We start from the raw sequence: 27,196 nt of genomic DNA on the forward strand, positions 1-27,196 counted from the left end.
AAGAAAACATAATTTCATGTGTACTTTGTGCCACAGTTTTAAAGTAACTGTACCTATATTTTTACTAAAATTAAAATTACTAAATACAATTTATGTATGACTCAGTACTATAGTTTCAAATCACATGAAATAATTTCTCTATTAGATTGTGTAATCAACCTTGATACAGTTCTATTTTAAAATTTTTACATCTTAAAATTGTTTTTTAAAAATTTTAATTCTGTAATGTTATAAAAACTTATGATTCCAAAGTCAAAACTGTAAAAGCAGAGTTGTTACAAACTTTAGATGTTAAAACTTAGATATGAGTTTAGTGAATCAAGAAATTAAGACTATTAATAAGTTGTTTAGTAAGCAAATAGACAGTGTACTGACTGTCTTTTTTAATTTGTCATTTGATGAACTGAGTTTTGGAGAGCCTAGCCATTGGCTAATTGATTTTTGACGAAATTGCCTCCTTTGTTAAAGAAGGGATTCCACTGAACTCTTGTTTGGTAGGCAGTGGATAGTAGGGCAAGTAGTTGGCCACTGGCATGGGTATTTTAAAAATTAATGTTGTAAATAGAAATTGGGGTTTTCCCTTTGCTTTTTTATTTCCTTTTTCTCTGTGTGTGGTTTTGTACATGCATATATAAAGGGTTTTTGTCCTTCATTCCTCACTGGAGAATATGTTTGTGGATTTTGAGAGAGACAGAGAAAGACAGAGAAGCATCAATTGGTTGCTTGCCATATGTGCCCCAACTGGGGATCAATTCCACAACCTTTTGGTATACAGGACAATGCTTCCAACCCACTGAGCCACCCAGGCAAGGCTGCATAGTCTTAACAAGCATTTTTTGTGCCAGTTTACCGTTGATTCTACTTTTAAGAATAAAGATTTGCCTTCAGGAGAATTTAAGGGTATCATACATTAACCATATTAATTTATGAACTGCCATATAAAATCTCTGGAATACATTCATTTTTAATATATTTGTCTGTGCTAATTTAAAATTCATGGAATTATTCCTACAAAGGCAACCATTAATTATTGATACTTTTCTCCTGTGAATAGTAACAGTGAACAGAATGGGGTTCTCTGAATGGTGACAGTTTCATTGAAGTAGGAGCTGAGGTGGGGAGGTACCAAAGATATTGTGTTACATGTAATGAATGCTTCTTTTGCTAGAGAAGAGAGGACAAAGGAATGGAAGATTAAGTCTTAGCCTTATAAGAATTCTTGAATTTTTTAAGTGTAATAAAGAAAGATGAGAGACAGTGTTAGACTTTTGATTTATATGACTTATGTACACTTAGAAAGCTGTATTATGAGAACTCCCCTATCCCTGATTTATGAGTTGTCACTAAAATTTTTTGTTCCTGTTTTTTTGTTTTTGTTTTTTTCAGATATTAATCTGGCTGCAGAGCCAAAAGTGAACCGAGGAAAAGCAGGTGTGAAACGATCTGCAGCGGAGATGTACGGGTCAGTACCAGAACACCCTTCTCCGTCCCCTCTACTCAGGTCCGGAACTTTATTGTTTATAACTGCATTGTGTCCATCAGTGGGCATCTTCTCTATCTGTTTTTCTGGGTGTGGGGAGGGTTAACTATCGTATATTTTTCTGAGTAAAAGTAATGCTTTATTAACTTCTTGTTAATGTACCTCCTTTTTGCCCATTTCCCAGAGAATTATTAGAATTCTTTGGTATTTTTTACTATTAAAGAGTAATTTGGTATTTATAGCACAAATTAAATTCTTTAAGAGGAGTTTAGCTTCTAAGAAGCTGGGGAGTAAGAAAGGGAAGAAGGTGGCCTAAGAATGTTTAATTTACTATTGTAATTTTCAGTGTTCTTATTTTTAGCAATTATGCTATGTGTTGAAATTTTAGCTAACTTTAGCCTATATTTGCTATTTGGCCACTGCATGCTCAGTGGCGTAAGGTACTTGAAATTTAATGTTGTTATTTGAATGATTGTGGATTATTCCATGCTAATCAGTTGATCTGTTTGTTGTGGTTGGTTTGGCATGGGGGTTTTTTCCCCCATCTGCTGTTGTGAATTGATATTAACAGCTCCAAATTAATACTTTTTGTTATTCATTTTTCAGCTCCTCTTTTGACTTGGACTATGACTTTCAGCGGGATTATTATGACAGGTATGTTCAAAGTGTTTTGTTTTGTCTATCTTGGTAAAAAGCCACCTAGTGAGAACCATTTTATTTTTCCATTTTGTAGTAATGAACATTCCCTTTGTAGTAATGAACAATACAAACATTTCAAACAAAGTCCCCTCTTTCTGCCAAAGCAAAATGAAAATACTTTCCTGCAAATTGTCAGAGGTAGACTAGGTAAAGTGACATTTCTATTGGTTTCAGAGAATTAGTATATCTTTCAGTTGTATTGGAACATGTCCAATATTTTGTGGACTACTGTTTTTCTTGACACAGCAGATGTTTTTTGTTTTGTTTTAATTTGTATGCCAAATAAAAGGACTAACTGACTTGCCTAATGATGAAATGGGACTTAAATACTAATGTAGTTCCATTTTCTTTTCATTAATTCCCTATTGCGTACTTGCCACTTAACTTTGCTTTGTATGGCATTACAGCAAAACTAAAGTTATTCCTACCCTTAAATATTTTATAGTGACCTTTAAGCAATCCAAATAATACAAAATAGGATACAGTCAGAAGGTATAGTGAATTAATACAAATTTCTTTAGGAGTTAAAGTGTTAAGATTTGTATTACAGATTGGAGAATGTGGTAATCTAGTTTTAAAAGGTAAAGGAGTTTGGAATAATGATTATGATTTTTTCTTGTGCCTTCAGAACAGCATTAATATTTGTTGGAGAGTCCTGAGAAATAAAATTAGAAGATGTATGAGTAGGGATAGGTTATGGGTGGCTTTTGAATGATGGATTTAGATATAGGGATTAATTATTGAGGAATGGCACGATATGCAAAAAGGATTGGTATGACATTGGCTTCTGATATATTAGTCGTCATGGAATGTTAAGGAAACATTAGGTCTGTTTGGTTTGGTACTTTTGAAACTGCATTATATGGAAGTATTTGAGCTTATTCATACATTGGACTTGATAAATGAACATGATTTTCCTCTCTGAGAAATACTACATAGACTATGGTAGTTACTAAAAGGACACAAGAATTAAGACTGGCAAAATTGTTTGGGTCTCCATTGTATAATTTGAATCTCTTTCATACAGCACCAAGTGATTATTTCATTTGTCCTTAGAGATTTCTTCAGATTTTTTATGTTTGAACACATTTTGAAAAATAATTGGATTTGTACTTTGAAAATAATAAAATATAAAAATGGCAGGCCTTACAGTTGAGAGAACAGATACGGGAAAACTTGGTCACTGGTAGAGAAACTTAAAGGCCCTGAAACCTAGTGAGTGTGTCTGAAGCAGCTGTTTTTTACCCCACTCCCTTCTTGCACATAGATCTCTTGGCTACATTTAAAAGATACTTGTGCTCAGTTACACCTGTAGAGATTTATATACAGCTGTTCTAGGTAGGCTCTTTATGAGTGTATTTTTTCAAGCCCCGAAGGAATTCTGTGTCCAGGTAGGATTGAGAATCATTGTTAGCAAAGAAAAGGAAGTTTTATTTCTATGACTTTTACCCTATTTCTTGATGTCATGGCTTCTTTTAGGAAAATTTTAATACATGAATTTTTAAAAATTTTTTATTTTATTTTTTAGAGAGGGAGAGGGAGGGACGGAGAGAGAGAGAGAGATCAATGTGCAGTTGCTGGGGGTCATGGCCTGCAACCCAGGCATGTACCCTGACTGGGAATTGAACCTGTGACAGTTTGGTTCGCAGCCCGTGCTCAATCCACTGAGCTACACCAGCCAGGGTGCTACACTAATTTTTTAAAAATAATTTCTGGGGTATCATGGAGACTAGCATAAGAAACTCCATGTTTAAATTCTGTGTATAGAAATTTTAACTAATTCTATCTCCATGAGAGTGGTCTTCGGAAATTTTTCTTTTAGTTGTCTTAGTAAGGCAGCAAAGCTTTGTCCCTATCATCTCACTGTAAATATGTTTGGGGAAAAAATCCTTTTAAGTGAAGAATTTCACAAAACTTGATAAAAAGATACAACAAGGAATAGCGAAGAAATTAAGATGTTTGTAGAACAAAATCTTCACATTGCTTACCGCTGCCTTTTAGTTCTAAAAATTGGTGGCAACATACTGTTGGCCTCACTCTTCAATTTTTAAAGAAGAGAAAAAAATTTCTGAAGGCTAAATGGAGCAAGCAGGCAGAGCTGTCAAAGAGCTGATCAAGTAGTTATCTGTGGTGGGAAAATGAATAGGTTTAGTGAAGAATGGAAAAACTACTCTGGAGAATGGTGTTTGTTTCCTCTCAAGTCGTTTTGAAGATACTTTATTCACAAATTAAGGCTAAGATTTTTGTTATTATCCTAGTGATCCTAAATCAACTATCTAGGAATTTTTATTTAAAAAAGATGGGAAATTCTCTCTGAGATACTGCTAAAAGCTCTTGAGCCTGGCTATGTTAATGGAGATTAAATTATTGTCTACTTATTCACTTTGGTTCTAAGCATGTCCTTCAGAATATGAAATTCACATACTAAATATTTTAAAACAGATCTGGCTTTACTTTAGATGATTTCTTTATTCAGCTTTCTGGGGTCTTGAGGTTTAATGCCTATTGTTATGTTTAGGAAGGCAACTGATAATGAAGCAGAGAGAAGAACACCTGAGAAATCTAGAGACTTGTCATTTAACAAAACAGATCATGACCAAAGCCATATGCATCGTATTTTTCAGACTATAAGACACACTTTTCTTTCTTTTTTTTTTTCCCTTCCCCAAATTTGGGAGGAATAATGGTTGTTAATGCTGCTGTTGAGTTCTGTTTACATTTACATTGGTGAAATATTGTGTTATTTATGTTACTAAATATTTTACCACATTTTTTGCTTCAAAATTTTTTTCCTATTTTCCTCTAAAACCTAGGGTGCGTGTTATGGTCCGAAAAATACAGTAATCTGATTTTTTTTATCCCTAAAATGGAAATAGTGCCTACTAATACAACTGCTATGGAGACTGGAGAAAACATAAAAGATGAGAAAATTGCATTATAATGACCTCAAAATATTATTTACATTCAGGAATTCCCAGTCATTTTAGAGCATGAGGATTTCTGTTTATCAAACGCCCCACAGATTCTTACATGCTAATGGTACTACATATTACACTTCTGAATTAGTATTTTATTAACCCTATTAATACATTATTACTACTATATATTTTGTTGACACTAGTTACATATCAAAATGAAGGGAATCATGGACACCCCACCATTCCCCCCCAAAACTAACACCTTTAGCATAATTAGGGTTCTTTATGTATGACAACAGTTTTTTAAAGTAATGCTTAGTGAAATGAAGAATGGTTGGCATTTGTTTTTTAAACATCCTTTTTAATAGTTATTTCATTTTTATTCTATTATGGAACATTTTCAATTCAGATATATAAAAGAACAGTATAGCAGTAAAAGCTAAAGACTACTTTTATAAACAAACACTATCATTTACACTTAAATAATAAAATCCCTTAATCTGATCAATTTTGCAGACCTGGTTCTGCAGGTTGTATTTTGTGTTGTTCATCATGTTCCTCTACCAGCTGTATTTCCTATGAATTAGTAGATAAATTTGGAGGCTTGATCAGATTTGTGTTGTGTTTTCTTTTTTTCTTTAATTATGATTATTATTGTTTTCTCTTTTTTGGCATAGTGGAGTTAGGGGGAGTAGACCAGAGTGCTTCATAAAGGTATCATGCCCTGTAAACATTATTAGCCTGAGTTTTGACAGAAACTTGAAGAATGTAGGCATTGTTTTGTGAGGAGAAACAAATTTTAAATGTAAGGGAAGTTATTAATGACCTTTTGTTAGGAGAATTGCAGTGATTTGTATTTTTGCTTGGATATTAATGGGTGTTAGTGATCAAGTCCCAAAGATTGTAAATACCTTTAAAACTGGAGGATAATCAAATGATAAAACTTAGATCTGAGTTGCTTGTATTTTAATATGCTATCTTCTGAGAAGGAGACAACAGAGGATTAGATTCTGCTGCTGCTTGCACCTGCAGTAAGGTTATTGATTTTTGATGGGGATGGGGAGTTAAGAACTATTAACCTGAAATTATTAAAATTACCTTAGTTTGAGCTGTGGCTGGTGTGGCTCAGTGGATTGAATGCCAGCTTGCAAACCAAGAGTCACTGGTTAGATTCCCAGTCTAGGGCACATGCCTGGGTTGCAGGCCAGGTCTCCAGTAAGTGGGTGTGGTGCATGAGAGGCAACCAAATATTGGTGTTTCTCTCCCTTCCCCTCTCTAAAAATAAATAAATTAAATAAATAAATAAATAAATCTTTGTTTTAAAAGATTACCTTAGTTTGGAAGAATTTTTAATGAGAGTTTTTGTTATTACCATCTTGTGGAATTTTGAATTCCAGTTGTTACAGCCATTTCTCAAGTTACAGGTGTGGAAGTTAAGAATTTTAACAAATTGTCAATAAATGTGAAACTACCATTTTAAATAGATTTATTAGTATCTGACACTCAGATGTACTGTCAGCTATTTCAAGTATTTTATAAACTCTTATCATATATAGTTTATAATTACCCAAAGATTAATTAACAAACATAATTTTTTTTGTGGTAGGAATATAAGCCCAAAGTAGCCTTTGCTTTTAGGATGAATATTTGTGGGGGGGGTAATTTATTAAATTGGGCGAGTTACATAAGTCACCCTTCTGTTCAAAACATTATTTATTGACGTTAAAAGTCTGCTAAATCTAGAAGCTCCTGACAAAGATCCAGTTCCATTTTATGTCTTAGTTGAGAGTCTGTTGCTTCTAGAAAAACTGTTGCTTGAAGCAGCTCTTGAGAGAGAACTTCTGTGAGCAGTTTCTTTGAAATAACTTTGCAGTAGTTTCTTTTTCAAATTCTTCAATTTCTGTAGTTAAAATTTTTTCACATTAATTTTCATTCATTCACTTATTGATCATTAGAAGGCAGTATAGTATTGTAGGTGGTATAGTATATGCCAGCACACCATGATTAGAAAGAGGAATGAATTTATATCTGCTCACAGATCAAATATGACATGTAAATAAATGACCAGCAATATAATATACAGTGAGGATAGTACTGTGAAGTTAACAGGGGCTGTTAATGTGTCATGCATTATACAGGATTGTCTCATAAAAAGATAAATTGTGTTATCCTGCCCTGGCTGGCGTAGCTCAGTGGATTGAGTGCGGGCTGAGAACCAAAGTGTCCCAGGTTTGATTCCCAGCCAGGGTACATTCCTGGGTTGCAGGCCATAACCCCCAGCAACCACAAATTGATCTCTTTCCCCCTCCTCCCCTCCCTTCCCTCTCTAAAAATAAATAAATAAAATCTTTAAAAAAAATTGTGTTATCCTTTGGGTAGCAATAAGCTTCCCTGTTGAGATTCAAAGCGCCCCATTTAGTTTCACAAAGGGCTATATTTGAACTTGCCTTTGGTGTAATAAGTATAGGGGGCTTTTAAGCAGAAAGGGTGAGGGTACAGCTTTAATTAAAGATGCAAAGTTGTGAATATCTCTGGTGTGTTTGGGGAGGCACCCAGCTATCGTTGGAAAGAATGAGGGTTGTAAGGGGCTACTATCTATGGCGTATTAAGGAGTTGTGTGCTTAGAAACAGCCCAGTGGCTAGCAAAGAGAAATGGAGGAGGGGAAGGTGTTAAGTATTGCAGTTATCATTGTAATTGTTGGAATGGAAAGGTAGACTGGTCTTGATGTGATTTATTGGGTTACAGTTTTGCAAGTGGGTCCTTTGGGGAGAGAAGTCAAATATAGCTGAGGTTTTCTTTTATGACTAGGTTTATGCCATTAAAGGTTACATCAAGGAAAGTTAAGGGACTTGAGTTGTTAAGAGGTGTGGGAAACCAGCAAATTCTTGTTGATTATTACCCTACAGGTCTTTTCCAGGAAGGTATACTGATCAAAAATAGAGAAAAATAGTTTGTACAGTGCTGGACACGAGTTTCCATTGAAAGGGCAAGATGGGTGGAAGAAGCTAACCATCATATTCCTTAAACTAATACTTGAGGCTTTATTTTGTTTTAGGCACACAAAGCTTTGTTTATTTTTGCATTTTTTTTATGTTTTAAAGATTTTATTTATTTACTTTTAGAGAGGGGGGAAGGGAGGGAGAAAGGAGAGAAATAGTAATGTGTAAGAGATGTATCTATTGGTTTCCTCTCAGCTGGTGACCTGGCCTGCAGTATGGGCATGTGCCCTGACCGGGAATTGATCCAGCTACCTTTTGGTTCACGGGCTGGTGCTCAGTCCCCTGAGCCACACCAGCCAGGTCACAAGAGTTTTAGGTTTTAGATTAAACCAATTTTATTGAGGTTAGAGGAGCTATTATTTTGCACCCATCCCTGCCCCTTTACATTTTTCTGATATTCCTGAGCAGCATTGGACTTAGTAGTTGGAAAGCTATGTGATTCAGAGAACAAGAGGGTTCTTGCCTCCTTGGAAAGGCTAAGAGATGCCTCTTCATGCATCACTTAAAGTGACATAAATATCACTTTAGGCATAAGGTAAAATTTTACATTTGCTCAGAGCCCCCTTGTTGGTTGTATCTTTCTTGTAGGAACCTGATTATGTTAACAGGAGGATTTTAGATGAGGGCATAAGATTAATTATTTCAATATAAACTTGATTATATATGGACTTAATTTTTTGACAGTGGTATGTTCTTTATTTCACTTAGCAGAGTTGTTTTCTTATTTCTGTTGTTTCCTAGATTCTTGTAGTCAGGAGACATTTTTTGAAGGGTATGGATTTGAACTTCAACCAGAAAAGCTGCTATTTGGCCCTGGTGTTCTGGTTATATTACTATCTAATTCAAAGGTAGCTTCTGCTGTTTTAGGAATCTATTGTATTTTAGGTCATTCTTTCATCCAGATAGACCTTGTCAAGCTCTATGATGTTGTATCCACCCCCTCCCCCTTTTAAAGATTTTATTTATTTTTAAAGAAGGGGAAGAGAGGGAGGGAAACATCTGTTAATTGCTTCTCCTGCCACCCTGACTGGGGACCAAACCTTCAACCCAGGCATGTGCCCTGATTCTCACCAACTCCCCCCAAATTTGGCTTTCTTGGGATATATAATTCACATACTTACAAAAGTCATTTTAAAATACACAGTTCAGTTTAGAATATTCAGAGTTGTGCAGTCATGACTATGATGTAATTTTAGAACATTCAGTATGTCTTTTGTGACTGATTTCTTCCACTTAGAATAATATTTCATGGTTCAGCCATATTGTACTATGTATTTGTACCTCATTCCTTCCTATTACTGAGTTGCATTTTATGATATGAATGTTACCACATTTTATTTATTTACTCATTAATTTATGGATGCTTGAGATGTTTCCACATTTTAAATAATGCTGCTATGAATATTTGAATGCACATTTTTGTGTTGGCATATGTTTTCATTTCTCTTGAATATATACCTAGGAGTAGAATTGCTGGGTCTTAAGATAATTCTGTGTTTAACCCGAGGAACTGCTATACAGTCTTCCAGTACATCTGTAACATTTTATGATCCTATCAGCCATGTCTGAGAGTTCCAATTTCTTCACATCATTGCTGACACTTGTTTTATTATCTTTTTTAGTTAAGCCATTCCAATTCAAAGATTAGTATGCCATTGTGGTTGTGATTTGTGTTTTCTTAAAAACTTGATGCTGAGCGTATATGTGTTCACTGGCTGTTTATTTTTGGAGAAATGTATTCAGATCCTTGGCCTATGTTTATATTTGGTCGTTTTTGTGTCATCATTAAGTTGTAAGGCTTCTTTATATATTCTGGATATAACTTAAATTTTTTAATTTTTTTATTTAATCTTAATTGTATATTTCCATTACCATTTAATCCTCTTATACCCCCCCCCCTTCCCCCAGCAATCACCTCACTGTTCATGTGTCATTTTTCCTTTTAGCTTAATCCCTCCACCCCACCTCACTCACATAAGTTTTTGGATATATCTGACACAGTTTTGAAGTTTATTACTGTTTTTTAGTTGTTTATAGTGTCACCATTCTGCTTTGTGATCCTAGGAGATGTGTAACTATCAAATTATACTAAGGACATTAATTTGGTTTGTAAGGATTATATATTATAGACTGAAAAAATAGTCTTCTAGGTGCTCTTTGGAAGTTACGTCGAGGCAGTAGATAGATGTCTTTGGAAGCAACAAACTCGGAAGCAGTACCGTTGAGTAGAACTTTCTGGTGATGTAAATACTGTATCTGCACTGTTGGTGTGGTAGGCATTACCCACATCTGGCTGTTTTGCACTTGAAATGTGGCTAGTGTGACTGAAGAACTGAATTTTCTCTTTAATTTACCCACGTTAGTAGTGACTACTCAGGTCTAGAATGCTGCAATTGTAGTCTTACTGGGTTGGGTGAATTGTGAATAGTGTTTAGTGTGAGAATTATAATGACTAAAGACTGCCCTTCAGGCAAGAAGTTAGAGAACCCAGACTGCCTTTTCAGAACAAAGCTGACAAGGACTTTTGAAATAGTATCCAAGAAACTAATGGGTTTTTTCCCAGGAAACGCAGAAGGTACAATTCAGATAAATAGGATAAGATTGCCCCTTTAATGAAGTGTGCATGTGTCAAAAGGGCAGAGGAATGAATTGACAAATGTTGATAGTTTAATCATCCAAGGAACAAGAAACAAAATATACTGGAGAGAATTTGACTTATTCTTACAGTGATATGTGTATTATTTCTGAGGCTAATGGAGTTTAACAAGGAGAACAGATTATTATGGTGCAATTAATCTGTGGAAATTTGTGTTTGTGATTTTCCTCAGAAGAAGCAGGACATTATAATAGTCTCAAATCACATCCATTATAGACACAAAGCCTGATTTTTATTTTGCAGTAAATAGCTTGAAAACTGATCCAGTTTTATGGAAGATTATTTATTTGGCTTATTTTTTATGAGTTTTCTTAGGGTAAAACACCCAGTAGTCTTTATACTAGATAAAAGGCAAACTAGTACTCCCAGAAGTCCAGCTGTAAGGATAGGTTGGGCGTGTTATCTGTTATTGATGATGTAATTTGTGATTAATTCTTTTCTAGAAGTCAGTTTAGGAAATTGCTGATTTTCTCAAATATTTGTTAAGACCTGGCTTGTGTGTCTTAGTGGTTTGAGCACCAGCCTGTAAATGATCCAAGTCGCCAGTTTGATTCCTGGTCAGGGCATATAGCCTGGGTTGCAGCCCAGGCCCTGGTTGGGGACGTTTGAGAAGCAACAGATTGATGTTTTTCTTAGACATCAATATTTCTCTCCCTCTCTTTTTCCCTTCTTTCCCCTCTCTCTAAAAATAAAAAAATCCTCCCACTGCCCAAAAAACCCCAGTAAATATTCGTTAAGAACTTAATATGAGGCATTATTGTGTGCACTAGGTATACTATAGTGGAAGGCCTATGAGAAAATGAGTGTGTTGAACACAGCATGTAGAGTATGTTAAGCTGTTAAATATCTTCAGGTTTTCATCTGAATAAGATGAGAAGCCATTGGTGACTTTTGAGCATAGGATTGAGGATCTTTTTTGTATTTTAACAAAATTATTCCGAGAAAGAATGGCTGATGAAATTATCTAGGCAAACATTTGAGGTAGGCCCAGGGAGTGACAGGAGTGGTAAGAAGTGCTTGGATTTTAAAGTTAAGGTAGATAGATTTGCTTACAGATTAGTATGAGGGCTAAGGAAAGATCAAAGATGTCATCAAGGTTTTAGCCTGGCAAACTAGAAACTTGGAATGTACAGGCACTGATGAAGGAAGAACACTGAAAGAACTAGACTGAGAGGTAAATCAGTTGTGGATGTGTTAATTTAGGCTCCTTATTAGACATGTTTAAGAGATGTTAGGCAGGCAGTTGTTTCTGCTTATAAAAGTCATGCAATCATAAAGATGAGTACAGATGAAAAAGAGATTATGGCAACTTTACAGACCAGGAAGATGAGGAATAAATAAAGATGGCTGAGCATCCCACCAAAAAAAATTTTTTGGAGAAAAACCAGAAGCACGAGTATCCTGGAAGCTATGTGCATATGTGTCTAAATAGTAGAGGAGGGTTAACAGTTTTATATAAATATTTAGAAATGTCTGTTTGTTTTAGCAATTTGGAAAACATTGGTGACTTTGACAAGAGTAAGTTTTAATAATGGTGGGGGCATACACTTTACAAGAAGATTCAAGAGAAGAAAATGGAAATACAGAAAATGGGACAACACAAAACTTTTATGTACAATAAGATACATGCTTTCAGTGTACAGTTTTGACATGCATAGCCATGTTACTTGCTGGTGAAGTTAAGTTACAGATGGTGCCATATCTCCCAAAAATTTACCACAAAGCTCCTTTGTTGTAGTCAACTTTATTCTATTCCTTGGCAACCACAAACCTGTTTTCTCAGCTCTTCAGAAGAACTTTTATTATAAATTAAATGAAAGAAGGACCTCTTTTGATAAAAAGAGAATATAGGAATGAATGGACTTATATGTTCTTAATATGATGTATAAACAATATTCTTCATAAATACTTCTATAACTGGACCACTCTGTTCAAGACATAATCTTTGTACAAGATTCAAAGTGTGACATTTTGGAGAGTGTGTGTGGAGAACATCATGACAAATGAGTGATGTTGTAAATCATTGGAAATTTAAGGAGTCAAGAAATTATCTGGATGGAAGGTTTTGTAAGCAGAAGCAAAGCTAGGAATTTTTAAAAATATGTTTCTTAACATAGTGTTGGGTCCAGTCTCGTTTCTTTTTCTTTTTAAGATTTTATTCATTTATTTTTAGAGAGGGGGAGTGAGGGAGAAAGACAAGGGAGAGGAACATTAATGTGTGGTAGCCTCTTGAGCATTCCCCTGCTGGGTACCTGGCCCTCAACTCTGTCAGGTGCCCTGACTGGGAATAGAACCAGCAACCCTTCGGTTCATAGGCCAAAACTCAATCCACTGAGCCACACCAGCCAGGGCCAGTCTTGTTTCTGAAAGGATTGGTCCTAGGATTTAAAGCAACCTGTGTATTATTACCCAAATTAGTTTTTGTTTAGAAATTGTTCTGCTGAATTTTCAAATTGTTTTCTCATGAAACATTTAGTTTCACGTTAACATAGCTTCTCAATCAATTCAACAAGACAAGTCATTGCATTTTCTTAAAGATGCAGCTTTTTTTTTTTTTCTTTTAATTTGTAAAAGGGCATGCATCTTCAAATGAGTACACGCTTAACATTTCACTTTTGTGGACAGCTGTTGTAAATACATCAGTGGGATAGTTTTTAATCAAATATGTCTTTGAATTAGCAAACATACCTCTCAGTACTAATATCACCATTGGTTCTACATCTTTTGGGGCTGCTCATTGATTCCTGCTCTTCAAGGAGTGTGTGTTCCTAAACCTTGATCATTATTCTTTGGGTAAGGTTCTTAAACCTACTGAGGCAGTAGTAACCTCTGTTTCCATATTTATTCTTTAGTTACATTTTTTAAAAATAGTCTGGGTGCCCTTGTATATGGAATTAGGATCCTGTACTTCACATCATACTGGTTATTATTTAGTCCCATTATCATTTAATTAAGCAGTACTTGCTGTTTTTAATTTAGCTATCATGAAGATAGATGATCGATCTATATCCTTAATGCATTATTGGGTAAAGGCAATACAAAGTTGAGGAACATAGCTCTGGCTGGTGTTACTCAGGTTTGGCACCGGTCTGGGAACCAGGGGGTCGCTGGTTCCATTCTCAGTCAGGGCACATGCCTGGGTTGCGGGTCAGGTCCCCATTGAGGGAGGCATGTGAGAGGCAACCACATATTGATGTTTCTCTCCCTCTCTTTCTCCCTCCCTTCCCTTCTGTCATAAATAAATAAGATCTTTATTGAAAGAAAAATAAGTTAAGGAACATAAAGTGCAACTGCAAATTTTCCTTGGCAATTGGTACTCCATCCATAGGTTACATTAGCAAAACACGTGTAACTTAATGCTTGTTTTCAGTTTGCATTCTGTAGAGCTCAGCAAGGCCAGCATGTTTGTGAAGGGATGCTTCAAAATAACTTTAGACATTGTCTCTTAATTTAGAGGAAGAAAACCACAAATTATTTTAAAAATTTGATAATTCATTTTTTTAATTACCCTCTCTTTCTTTAAAGATTTTTATTTTTAGAGAAAGGGAGGGAGAAGGAGAAAGGGGGAGAGAAACCTCAATGTGTGGTTGCCTCTCGAGTGCCCCCAACTGGGGAGCTATCCTACATCCCAGGCATGTGCCCTGATTGGAAATTGAACTGGTGACCCTTTGGTTCCCAGGTCTGCGCTCAATCCACTGAGCTGCACGAGCCAGGGCAAAAAACTTGATAGTTCATTTTATTTTTAGACACAAGAGAAGAATTTTAATGGCATCATGAAAATGGGGAGCATTGGGTCCTTTGTTGACATGTAATTTTATATTTGTATTGTAATATAAACATGTTGTATAGACATTTTTAGCACATTTTTTCCTTATATAATGAAGGCAAAGTCAGTCAATTCACTTGTAAGTTGAACCTTTGAGAGTTAATGAAATAAATACTATTGAAATTATATTGGGGGAACTTCAAAGTTTTTGGTTTTTATTACTTTGTATGTTAAAAAGAATTTTTGTTATGTTCAAAGATACCAGTTATTAAAGGTGTTGATACTTGAACAGTTTGTTTTATCCTCATGTAAGACCATGCTGATTGATTTTTTAGAGAGGGGGATGCAGGGAGGGAAACATCGATGTGAGGGAGCAGCATTGATAGGAGATGGGCTGCCTCTTGTATGTGCCCAGACTGGGGACCAAACCCCGCAACCCAGGCATTTGCCCTGACCAGAGATCGTGCTCACTACCTTTTGGTCTGTGGGACAACACTCCAACCAACTGAGACACATCAACCAGGGTGACACTTGAACAGTTTTAGAAACTCTGGTATTTGTGAGTATCATAAGTTGATATTCTTCTCATGCAATATAACTGCTTAGATTCAGTCCACACAAGGCCAGATATAAATAAAAGTTGAAAGTCCTTTTCTACAAAATTATGTAATACAATTATATAATGTTAAGGTTGTGTTCTGAAGGTTTACTCTGAATGATATTTTGGGAAATCTATCATTGTAGATTGTCACAGGTTGTAGCACATTGGCAAGAACCAAACTTACAAAACTTTTACAGTAGCAGATCTAAACTCAGTGCTTTAGTTTAATTTCAAACTTTTTTTTTAGAGAGAGGGGAGGAGGAGAGAGAGAGAGAGAAACATCAATGTGTGGTTGCTGGGGGTCATGGCCTGCAACCCAGGCATGTACCCTGACTGGGAATCGAACCTGCGACACTTTGGTTCCCAGCCCGCCCTCAATCCACTGAGCTACACCAGCCAGGGCCTAATTTCACACTTGTTAAAAATATATATATTTTTATTGATTATGCTATTACAGTTGTCCCATTCCCCTCCCTTTTATTCCCCTCCACCCTGCACACCCCCTCCCACGCACATGTCCCCCGTTTAGATCATGCCAATGGGTCATACATGTAGGTTCTTTGGCTTCTGCATTTTCTGTACTATTCTTAACCTTCCCTTATTTTCTACCTACCATTTATGCTACTTACTCTCTGTATCTTTTCCCCCTCTCCTCCTCCCCGATAGCCCTCTCCTGCTGATAGCCCTCCCCTGCTGATAGCCCTCCATGTGATCTCCATTTCTGTGATTCTGTTCCTATTCTAGTTGTTTGCTTTGTTGTTTTGTTTTTGGTGTGGTGGTTAATAACTGTGAGTTTGCTGTCATTTTATTATTCATATTTTTTATCTTCTTTTTCTTAGATAAATCCCTTTAACATTTCACATAATAAGGGTTTGGTGATGAAGAACTCCCTTACCTTGACCTTATCTGAGAAGCACTTTATCTGCCCTTCCATTCTAAATGAAAGCTTTGCTGTATAGAGTTTTCTGGGATGTAGGTCCTTGCCTTTCATGACTTGGAATACTTGTTTCCAGCCCCTTCTTGCCTGTAAGGTTTCTTTTGAGAAATCAGCTGATAGTCTTACGGGCACTCCTTTGTAGGTAACTGACCCTTTTTCTCTTCCTACTTCTAGGATTCTCTCCTTATCTTTAATATTGGGTAATGTAATTATGATGTGCCTTGGTGTGTTCCTCCTTGGGTCCAATTTCTTTGGGACTCTGAGCTTCCTGGACTTTCTGGAAGTCTTTTTCCTTTGCCAGATTGGGGAAGTTCTCTTTCATTATTTGTTCAAATAAGTTTTTAGTTTCTTGGTCGTTGTCTTCTCCTTCTGGCACCCCTATATTTGGATGTTGGAAGTTTAAAGATGTCCTCGAAGTTCCTAAGCCTCTCCTGATTTTTTTCGAATTCTTCTTTTCTTCATTCTGTTCTGGTTCAATGTTTATTTCTTCTGCTCCAAACCGTTGATTTGAGTCCAGGTTTCCTTCCCATCACTGTTGGTTCCCTGTACATTTTCCTTTGTTTCTCTTTTCATAGCCTTCATTTTTTTTCATCTAATTTGTGACCATATTCAACCAATTCTGTGAACATCCTGATTACCAGTGTTTTGAACTCTGCATCTGATATGTTGGCTATCTCTTTGTCGCTTAGCTGTATTTTTTCTGGAGCTTTGATTGTTCATTTGGGTTCTGTGTGTCTGTGTGCTCCTTACATAGTAAGCGGAGCCTTAAGTATTCACCAGGGTGGGTACCCCATGTTGCTGCCTTGTGGCGTTGTATGTAGGGGAGGGGTCCAAGAGGGAACAATGGAGATTGCTCCACTCTGACAGTTTTCAGTCACTTCCTTGGCTACCCACTAGCAAATTGGGCCCTTCTGGTGCTGATTCCTGAGTGGGTGAGTTTGTGTATGTTCTAGGACCTGTGGGTATCTCCAACGAATTCTCCTGTGAGGCTGGGAGTTTGTCCCACTGCAGCCTCAACCCCCGCTGGTGGTGACAGTCAGAGGTTTGAGGCTTTATTTCCCCACGCTGGAGCCCTGGGTTGTGTGGTCTCTCTTGCTTCCCAGTAGTTCCTCCTGATTTATCAGGACACAAATGTGGGACTGCCCGTTCACCAACCACTCCCTTGCCGGTCCACCAGCTGCAGCCTTCCCTGCCCCACACCACAGTCTGCTGTCTTCGCTGTGTCCACCAGCTGCTGCCTTGCCCACCCTGGTCCTCCAGCTGCTGCCTCCCTGGAAGTCTTCTCTGCCTAGCTGCCTGTCTCTGCCCCTCCTACTGTTCTGGATCAGTGTATCTTCTTTAACTCCTTGGTTGTCGCACTGCCATACAGTTAGATATTCTGGCAGTTCTGGTTGTTTTGTTTGTTTGTTTGTTTGTTTTTAAATTGTTGTTGCCCTTCTTTTGGTTGTGCGAGGAGGCATGGTGTGTCTGCCTATGTCTCCATCTTGTCCGGAAGTCTAATTTCAGACTCTCTTAAGTGAACTTTTAGTGTGCTGCTTTTCATCTATACTTGCTCGTCCTTATGGCTAAAAAGTTTGTGACAGGAATCTATCATCAGTTTGGGAGTTTACATCAGGAAAACCTGATCTTTTGGCTCTTAAACTTCATGAACTTCAGCAGTTATGTCACATTGTTTTCTTTGGTTTTCTCTATGTGTTCCACAGATTACACTGTGCTCCTTTTTTTTGTCCACTGGAATCATGTTTATCTTCACTTTCTTAAAATCATTTTAGTCTTACCATGGATTTGTGTACATTTTTCTCTGTACCTCTCTAAATATAAAGCATGTTTCTCAGAAATAAGCACATTGTGTTTTATCTAGATTTGGTCCTGATTAGCTCAAATAGAATGAAATATTCCTTTTGTTTTTGTATTAGTGAGTTTTGTTTTTTAACTTTTTTATGAGTACATTTGTATAATTTTAGCATACAATTTCAGGGATTCTCAGACATTCTAAAGTCCAAATAAAGTACCCTATAACAACAATCCCTTTTCTAGGATCATCAGAGGCAAGCAGTAATAAAATCACGTGCATTTTTAAACTGAATTTGATAAATTAGTAAATACTGTACTGGGGAGAAAGTAATCTTACTAGGTTGCTCTTACCTGTAAATTATTTCATGTGCGTTTTTTTGTAGGCAGTAATATCTGACAACTAGTTTCTTAAATTACCTACTTGATAATTAATATACCTAAAATAACTTTTAATGTATCTAAAATTTTAAGACAAAACATCTATGGTATGTTAAATAAATGTCCCCAGGAGAGTATAGATTTTCACTAATAATGTTGATTATAGTTGTTCATTGGTAGTGATTGAAATGTATTAGAGTTTTTGAGACCCAAAGATCATTGTTGCATCTAATCATTTAAGAAACTTGCCTTTGAAAACCTGTGATTTTCATTTAGTTAGTTAGTTATTTTTTATTCCAGAGAGAGAGAGCGGAGTGGAAGGGGAAAAGAGGGACAGAAACAGCAATGTGATAGAGATACATCAGTTGGTTGCTTGTTGCACACGCCCAAACCAGGGACCAAACCTGTAGTCCTTCCTTTTGCAGGATGATGCCCAAATTAACTGAGCTACCCTAGCCAGGGTGAAAACCTGTGTTTTTAATAAGTGCCTTGTAATGTTTATTTTAGCTTGAGAGTCACATTGAGGTTCTTTGACTTATCTGTTCAGATAATAAGTAGCTAATATGTGTCCTGAAATGTTTTAATTTCTTTAAAATGGTATTTTAATAATTTCATTCTGACTAGATTTTATACCAATAGTGTCCAGATTTCTTATTTAGTATGCAGTCATGGTTCTCTTGGGCATTGTGTTTGTTCTGGTAATAACGAGATTTTTATGAAGACTTTTTAATGACTTGGGATCTGTCAGTAAGGGATCAGCAGCTGCTGCCTTATGTGGCTGGCTTACTGCATGGCTTTCTCATAGGAAAATGGTTGGTTACTTAATTTGTAGCTGGTTTTGAAGCTGTCATACTGAGCTTGCTATTACCTATCTTTGAAGGGTTATCACAGTAGGTATGGTTTTTGTCTTTGTTTTCTCAGCCTTGTGTTTTCAGAACCATGCAATTCAACATTTTTCGAGACAAAGTCAACTTTTGTGAAGCAGCAGTTCAGTTCTTTGGCACTGAAAGTCCTTCAGCATTACTGGTTGATGTTTTTAAATATATTTTTCTTTTAAAACTAGAGTGTTTGGCTCCTGTTTGTGTTCATGGAGTCTTGCACAGACTCAAAGCTGCATTTTGTGCCTCTTGTTTTAATTATATTTTATTGATTATGCTGTTACAGTTGTCCTGATTTTTCCCCCTTTCCCCCCACTTCACCTAGCAAACCCAATTCCCTCAGGCAAATAATCCCACCATTGTTGTGTGTATAAGTTCTTCGGCTACTCCATTTCCTATACTGTACTGTACCTCCCCATGGCTATTCGGTACCTACCTATTTGTACTTCTTAATCCCCTCACTTCCTGACTCATTCCCCCACACTCCCCTTCTATCTGGCCACCGTGAAAATGCTCTCCATATCCATGATTCTGTTTGCTTAGTTTGTTTTTTAGATTTCAATTGTTGAAAGATACGTATTTTTTGCCATTTTTTTGTTCATAGTTTTTATTTTTTTCTTAAATAAGTCCCCTTAACATTTCATATAATAATGGTTTGGTGGCGATCAACTCCTTTAGTTTTTTCTTGCCTGAGTAGATCTTTATCTACCCTTTGATTCTAAATGACAGCTTTGTTGAGTAGAGCACTCTTGGCTGTACGTACCACTAATTTCTCTTGTTGCTTTTAAGATTCTCTATTGTTAACCTTTGGCATTTATGATGGGTCTTGGAGTGGGTCTCTTTGCATCCATCTTGTTTGGGACTCTCTGTGCTTCCAGGACTTGCATGTCTATTTCCTTCGCCAAATTGGGGGATTTTCTTTCATTACTTTTTCACATAGAGTTCCAATTTCTTACTCTTTCTCTTTTCCTTCTAGCAACCCTGTGATGCAAATGTTGGGCCTCTTGGAGTTGACCCAGAGGCTGCTCATACTATCCTCATTCTCTTTCTTTCTTTTTTTTTAAAGAAGCTTCTTTATTCCCTTTAGATTTTATTTATTTATTTTTATAGAGGGAAGGGAGGGAGATAGAGACAGAGAGAGACAGAGACAGAGACAGAGAGAGAGAAACATCAATGTGTGGTTGCTGGGGGTTGTGGCCTGCAACCCAGGCATGTACCCTGGCTGGGAATCGAGCCTGCGACACTTTGGTTTGCAGCCCGCGCTCAATCCACTGAGCTATGCCAGCTAGGGCTCACTATCCTCATTCTTTAGATTCCTTTTTCTTCTCCTTGTTCTGATAAGTTGTTTTTTTGCTTCCTTGTGTTGCAAATCATTTATTTGGTTTTCAGTTTCATCCATTCCACTGTTGTTTCCTTGTGAATTGTTCTTTATTTCAAACAGTATCCTTTATTTCTGACTGGATCTTTTTTATGCTGTTGAGGTCCTCACTAAGTTCCTTGAGCATCCTTACAACCAGTGTTTTGAGCTCTGCATCTGATAGATTATTTATCTCCATTTTGTCTAGCTCTTTTTCTGGAGTTTTGATTCTGTCCTTTCATTTGAAAGGTGGCCATGTTTCTTTGTCTCCTCATTTTGGTAGCCTCCCTGTTTTTGTTTCTATGTATTAGGTAGAGCTGCCTTGATTCCATGTCTTGGTAGTGTGGCCTAATGTAGTTGGTGACCTGTAGGGTCCAGTGGCACAGTCTCCCCTATCACTCAAGCCATGTACTTGAGGTGCATCCTTCGTGTGGGCTGAGTTCCCTGTCTTGTAGTTACACCTTGATTCCTGTTGGCAGGTCAGTGAGAAGGATTTACTCAGACCAGTCAGGTACAAGGATTGGCTGTGACCACTTACTACCACCTCTACCCTCCGTGGAGGATCAACTGTGCAGGGGCAGGGTGGTGGTACTCCTGTGGTCTATAGCTGTCCTAGCCTTGGGGTTTCCCCAGTGATGCAGGCCAGGGTCATCTCTCAACTGTGTTTTGCCTTGGGCCACCCTGTCTGGCTATAAAGCAATCCAAGATGGCTGCTACTTGTGCTGGATTTGGAGATTCCTAGGTGAAGCTGAGCTGTGAATCTAGTCTGGCTGCTGCTAGTGGCAGGCCTGGGACTCACAGAGTTGGAGAGGATTTAGGAAGTTGTGAAGCATGAGCCAAGACCAGCCATTCGTGTTGAAAAGCAGCTTGGGTAGGGGCAGAGTCTCTGGGGAGCTCCAAGGAGGGCAAAACCGTGTTAGCCAGGTTGCTGGAATCTCAGATTTGGCACCAGCTTGCTGGCTCTGTGCGGGGAGAGTTTAGAAAAGGGACAATGGCCTCTGTTCACCTTGATGCCAGAAACTTCATTCAGTTCTCCCTTCATACCACTAGTGCCTTTCAAGTTACTACTGCAGTGCTGGAACTCAGAGGGAGTGAATCTGAGTAGGTGAGTCCCTGTGTGGGCTCTTTTTTAAGAGGAACGGCTTGGGACATCAGCACTTTCTTCCACCAGCTTCTGGCTGCAAAATCCAATCCCCATTGGTTTTTGCAGCCAGAAGTTGTGGGGATTTATCTTCCTGGCACTGGAACCCAAGTCTTGGGGGTCTGGGGGGATTGAGACTCCTTGCTACTAAGATAACTCTCCCAAGTTTTATCTACTACTGCTCATGGAGTGGATACTATTCTGTTTCTGCACCCTTCCTCCTAGTCTGGATGGATGTGATTTATTCAATTCTATAGTTGTCAGACTTCCATTCAACTCTATTTCTGGTTGTTCTGAGTGATGGTTGTTCTAAATTTTAGTTGTAATTTTTATGTGGTTATGTGAAGAGGCGAGCCATGTCTTATCTACACTGCCATCTTGACCAGAAGTCCTGTGCCTAGTTTTTATTACGGCTTTGTACCTGAGTCAGGTGAAATAGTGTGGTTCAAAAGAGAATTCCAGTGCCATGAAGTATAGGGAATCTGGAATGCCTGGCTCACTGGTTTGGAGGCTGGTACCAATTAGGGTGAGTGGGTTGGGGGAGGTAGGTTAGATTTAATCTCTTAAATCCAGTAGGACTGGGGTATGAGCTGTTTCATGCCCCAAAATCCAGATAACTAACTCACTTTCATTTACTTCTAGAAATTATTTTTCAAGTATTTGTCTTGCACAAAGGACAGTGATTGCTGAACACTTGATATTTTAGTTTCTGAATCATACTCAGGAGAATTTAGGTCAAAAGAGGAAAAGCTCTATAAAATAGTGAAAATTTGTGTTAATTTCCATAAATTGATTAAAACTGACAAATTAACAGCTTAGTTGACAGTTATCTACTGAGGAGAAATTAAGTGCCAAAGCCTTCCTGCTTTTGAAGCACAGATTTTCTTATTTCCTGGTTCTCAGACTTAAGTGTTCCTTATTGGAGCTTAAAACAAGACATTATGTGAAGGTTTTCTTAACCTTCCACATCATGGATTCTTTGGCACATGGCAAGTCAAGTACTGTTTGGTTTCAAGGGGAAAATGGTAGGTTGGTCAGTGCCTAAAAACTGCTTAAATGAAGGCTAGTCAATCATTTTATCACTTGTTTTACAGTGTACATATGTTCTTTCTTAAGAAACTGTTCCTGTCACAACCACTCCTAGAAAAAGATAAAGTATGACTGTGTTGGAACAGGATGGAAACATTTTAGATTGGGTTGAAAAGAATACAGAACTATCTATGGTTCTCTGCCTGTAACAGTTTCAGAACTGTTGAATATATCACGTCTGTTCCTTAAAACATTTGAAGTTAGGTAGAGAAGCAGTTGGCAGATTGTTTTTATTTTATAGAATACCTGGGCTTTGGAGTTTAGTTAGTTACTAGAAGGTACAGCAGAAGATGATTATTTCCCCTTACTGGTGTGTCTTAACCTTCTTGTGCTGCCACAAGCTTTTGTAGAAATGACACGGAATGTAGAGACTGTAGAATTGGTGTTCTTGTAAGAAGTTTTTGGTTAAACTTTGAAGTTTGTCTTTACCAAATATACCAAGCTGTAACCTGGGAACTTGGGTGTATCTTCAGCAACTGCTGGGATTCTTACCAGTGGAAGCAGCAGTTCAGTAACCAGTGATTTGATTTGATTTGATTTATTTTATTTATTTTTTGGAGAGCAGAATGTGTGCTGGGTAATGGATTTAGGTATTAATGATTAGTGAATAGTGAATAAGACTGACAATATTCTTTGCCATTTTGGAGCTGAGTAGAGCTTATGCTTAAATGTTGTTAGAATTGGTAGTGGTATTTTATACCCAGCTAACATGCATGAGGTGGCTGTTTGTTTTTATAAACCAGAAATGGTTAATACTGTCAAGTTTTTATATGGTTCACCCTAATAGTCACTAGTAATGATGATTTTTTATGCTTCTGTGGTGCAGAGATTAGGAATTTAGCTAATAATATGTCTGTTCACAGACTCAGTTAATTACAATCCCATTTTGTATGTATGTACTTTTGGCTTACATGAATTGTTTATTGTAGCATATATATGAAAAGAATAAGGGCAAGATAAAGGCCATTCACTGTAAAAAAAAAAATAGCTTTGTTAATACTACAGAGGAACCTTTTTTATGTCCACTGCATAAGGCCATCCAACCATATCATTTGGTGTTTGTGTGTATATATAGTATTTTCTTGAAGAAAAGTAGCTTAGGTATTTAAAATACCAAAGGAAAATTTTACTGGCCTTTTGAATGAAATTAGCAAAAAAGAAATAATTTAGACTATATAATAGATATTAATTTATTTTATAAGTCACTGCTCTTGGATCTTGCTGACTTAATTTAGTTGTGAAGGCATTCTGTTTTCTTCTTATCCAATAGGATGTACAGTTACCCAGCACGTGTTCCTCCTCCTCCTCCTATTGCTCGGGCTGTAGTGCCCTCGAAACGCCAGCGTGTATCAGGAAACACCTCACGAAGAGGCAAAAGTGGCTTCAATTCTAAGAGTGGACAGCGAGGATCTTCTTCCAAGTCTGGAAAATGTACGTATTATTATCACACCTTTGTGGTATTTCTTCTGTGTTGAAATAGGGAAAATAATGCCATTACTGTGCAGTTTTCTGCAAATGCCTTTGCATAATCAAAATAATAAAAGAGAAGATAGTGATTAAGGGAGCAATTCTAGACTGCCCTCTATCTTTATAACCCTGGTAATTTGAATGAAGTTATTAGACTTCAGGGAGTTGAGGCACCTGTTAAATTTATCAAATATATGTCAGTAAAACTGTACTGAGAACGTATTTTAAATGGGAATTAAGGTCTTGAGCAAGGCGACAAAAGTTAGAATGTTACTGGTAATGAAGTAAGCACATTAGATTCTGTTTTCCTTTTTCAACTATAAAATACCAAAATGTCAGACTGAGACAGTCTGACACTGGTGCTGTTTCTCCCCAGGCATCTCCTGTTGACTACTGGTGTATAATGTAGTGGGAATGTGTTTGATTACTGGTAGCTTCTGGTACACTTGATTCTTACCTATTTTTGTTTATATTAAAAGTGAAAGGAGATGATCTTCAGGCCATTAAGAAGGAATTGACCCAGATAAAACAAAAAGTGGATTCTCTACTGGAAAGCCTGGAAAAAATTGAAAAGGAACAGAGCAAACAAGGAGGTAAATGTTACTGCTGCTTCTGGGTATAGAGTTGGGTTTGTACCTAAGAGAGTTGAAAGTATCTGTTGGAATAGTGGGGTGTAAAGCAATTGAATATGAAACTTGGGGAGTGTAATTGGGGAAGGGCATTTGTGTGGGAGGATTTAGACTTGTGCTGCAGTTCTGTGATTACTAGTGGGGATTGTCTACATCCTGGGGACATTACTTGGCCCTAGACAGACTTGTCCTTCTCATCCGCAGTAGAGATGAAGAATGATAAGTCAGAAGAGGAGCAGAGCAGCAGCTCCCTGAAGAAAGATGAGACTAATGTGAAGATGGAGTCTGAGGGGGGTGCAGATGACTCTGCTGAGGAGGGGGACCTACTGGATGATGATGATAATGAAGATCGGGGGGATGACCAGGTGAAAACCACGGGAAAGGAAAGAAAGAGGTGGTGGAGGGGGGATCAGGGACACATGGAGTGCCTCTAACTCCATCCTATTTGTGTCTGTTTCTCACAGCTGGAGTTGATCAAGGATGATGAAAAAGAGGCTGAGGAAGGAGAGGATGACAGAGACAGCGCCAATGGCGAGGATGACTCTTAAGCACATAGTGGGGTTTAGAAATCTTGTCCCATTATTTCTTTACCTAGGCGCTTGTCTAAGATCAAAATTTTCACCAGATCCTCTCCCCTAGTATCTTCAGCACATGCTCACTGTTCTCCCCATCCTTGTTCCTCCCATGTTCATTAATTCATATTGCCCTGCGCCTAGTCCCATTTTCACTTCCTTTGACGCTCCTAGTAGTTAAGTCTTACCCTGTAATTTTCGCTTTTAATTTTGATACCTCTTTACGACTTAACAATAAAAAGGATGTATGGTTTTTATCAACTGTCTCCAAAATAATCTCTTGTTATGCAGGGAGTACAGTTCTTTTCATTCATGTATGAGTTCAGTAGTTGCTTCCCTAACTGCAAAGGCAATCTCATTAGTTGAGTAGCACCTTGAGAGCAGCTTTGAGTTAGAGGTGTATGTGTTAACCCCATGTATGTAGCATACATGGGGCTCTTCAACACAAATGTAACGATGTATTTTTGTGAATGAGAGTTGGCATGTCAAATGCATCCTCTAGGAAAATAATTAGTGTAATAGTCTTAAGATTTGTTTTCTAAAGTTGATACTGTGGGTTATTTTTGTGAACAGCCTGATGTTTGGGACCTTTTTTCTCACAATAAACACATCCTTATTAAACCAGGAATTTGGAGAGAAAAACCCTGGTTTTTTTATTTTTGTATTTTATAATTGTTTATTTCAAATTCTTTTGTTTCACTGTGGCCTCCACAAAACCCCTAGAATGTATATTTTTCTTTGAGTCTTAGTCACTATTATGCATACCAATACACACTGCTCAAATTATACTTCATTGGGGCGGGTGTTCTTATTAAGGAGACAAGGAACTTTGGTGTGGAGTGGAGAGTGTTGCAAAATTGCTTTTGTGTCCTAATGAAAAAAGTTGGGAAATACATTAAGCCTTTTCATCAATGCTTTGTGGTCTAGTTGGTGCCCTTTTTGAGATTTTTGTTGTGCTAAATTGTTTCATCCTTAAACAGATGAGGTTCGAACATGTTAAGATTTTAGGGAAATTGAAATAACTGAAGAATAAAACTTATTTTCTTCCATTTTGTCCTTTTAATTGCTACTTATCAGCCCTATTTATTTTCTGGATTCTGAGGTTTTTTTCCTTGGTGTTACTGAAAATAGAAAAGTTCTTTCCCAGGTAACTATAGTGAGGGTTATACATTTATTTTATTTCCAATTAGTTCAACCCATATGAACTAACTTTTTGTGCCCCTCTCAATTAATTGCAATGATTTTATATTAACAGGTAATAAAGCAGAATAGAGAGAGGCTGAATTATGGACTGCCCTTAGATCTGAGATCCACAGTATAATAGTAGTTTGTGTGTTAATTTGGTCAAAAATACTTTTACCCACCTTGTTTTCTAAGTGTCATTTCATATGCTACACAAACTCACTTCTGGCACATAACTAACTCATGAGAAAATAAAACTGGAAGCTTAGAAAGGGTTAAGGCTCTAAAGCTCTAATAAAACCTATTTAGGATTATAATGTTAGTCATCAGTATCTAAAAGATACTAGACCGACCAATTAGTCCAGGCATGAAAGTGTCCAGTTTTAATTCCATTTGAAATCAAATATTGGAAGAAACTGGGGAAGGGCTCGGCTCTTTTTTAATAGCTAGAGAAGTGGTAATACACTCTCAGAAAATCTACATGCACACAAGATTATTGATAAAAGTACCAGGGTGAGTCTAGGTTGTCCTGATAGGGAAGAATCATTTTATACTCTAGATCTTAGGCTATTCATTAGGCTAAATGTCTTCATAGTTGAAAAGAGGATTCCTAGTATATTTTAGTTCAGATATTACCCTAACACCTGAAGCC

The 27,196-nt window shown here is 37.2% G+C and overlaps 1 protein-coding gene across 10 annotated transcripts in view; it reads left to right on the forward strand.

Moving 5' to 3' along the window:
• The window catches only part of HNRNPC (heterogeneous nuclear ribonucleoprotein C), a 61,144-nt gene extending 34,733 nt beyond the window's left edge, over positions 1-26,411 (forward strand). For 5 of the 10 annotated variants that reach the window (XM_045823869.1, XM_045823868.1, XM_045823867.1 and 2 more), the window contains 6 exons: positions 1,387-1,501; positions 2,087-2,134; positions 23,938-24,125; positions 24,641-24,754; positions 24,995-25,155; positions 25,255-26,411. In XM_045823869.1, coding sequence (XP_045679825.1) covers positions 1,387-1,501; positions 2,087-2,134; positions 23,938-24,125; positions 24,641-24,754; positions 24,995-25,155; positions 25,255-25,338 — 710 coding nt within the window. In that variant the 3' untranslated portion in view covers positions 25,339-26,411. The remainder of the gene's footprint in view (positions 1-1,386; positions 1,502-2,086; positions 2,135-23,937; positions 24,126-24,640; positions 24,755-24,994; positions 25,156-25,254) is intronic. The other 5 variants (XM_045823872.1, XM_045823873.1, XM_045823874.1 and 2 more) reach the window with 5 other exon arrangements.
• Positions 26,412-27,196: the final 785 nt, after the last annotated feature.

The sequence above is a fragment of the Phyllostomus hastatus genome, unplaced genomic scaffold, assembly GCF_019186645.2.
Source record: "Phyllostomus hastatus isolate PE091 unplaced genomic scaffold, TTU_PhHast_1.1 phas_scaffold_501, whole genome shotgun sequence".
Lineage (NCBI taxonomy): Eukaryota > Metazoa > Chordata > Mammalia > Chiroptera > Phyllostomidae > Phyllostomus > Phyllostomus hastatus.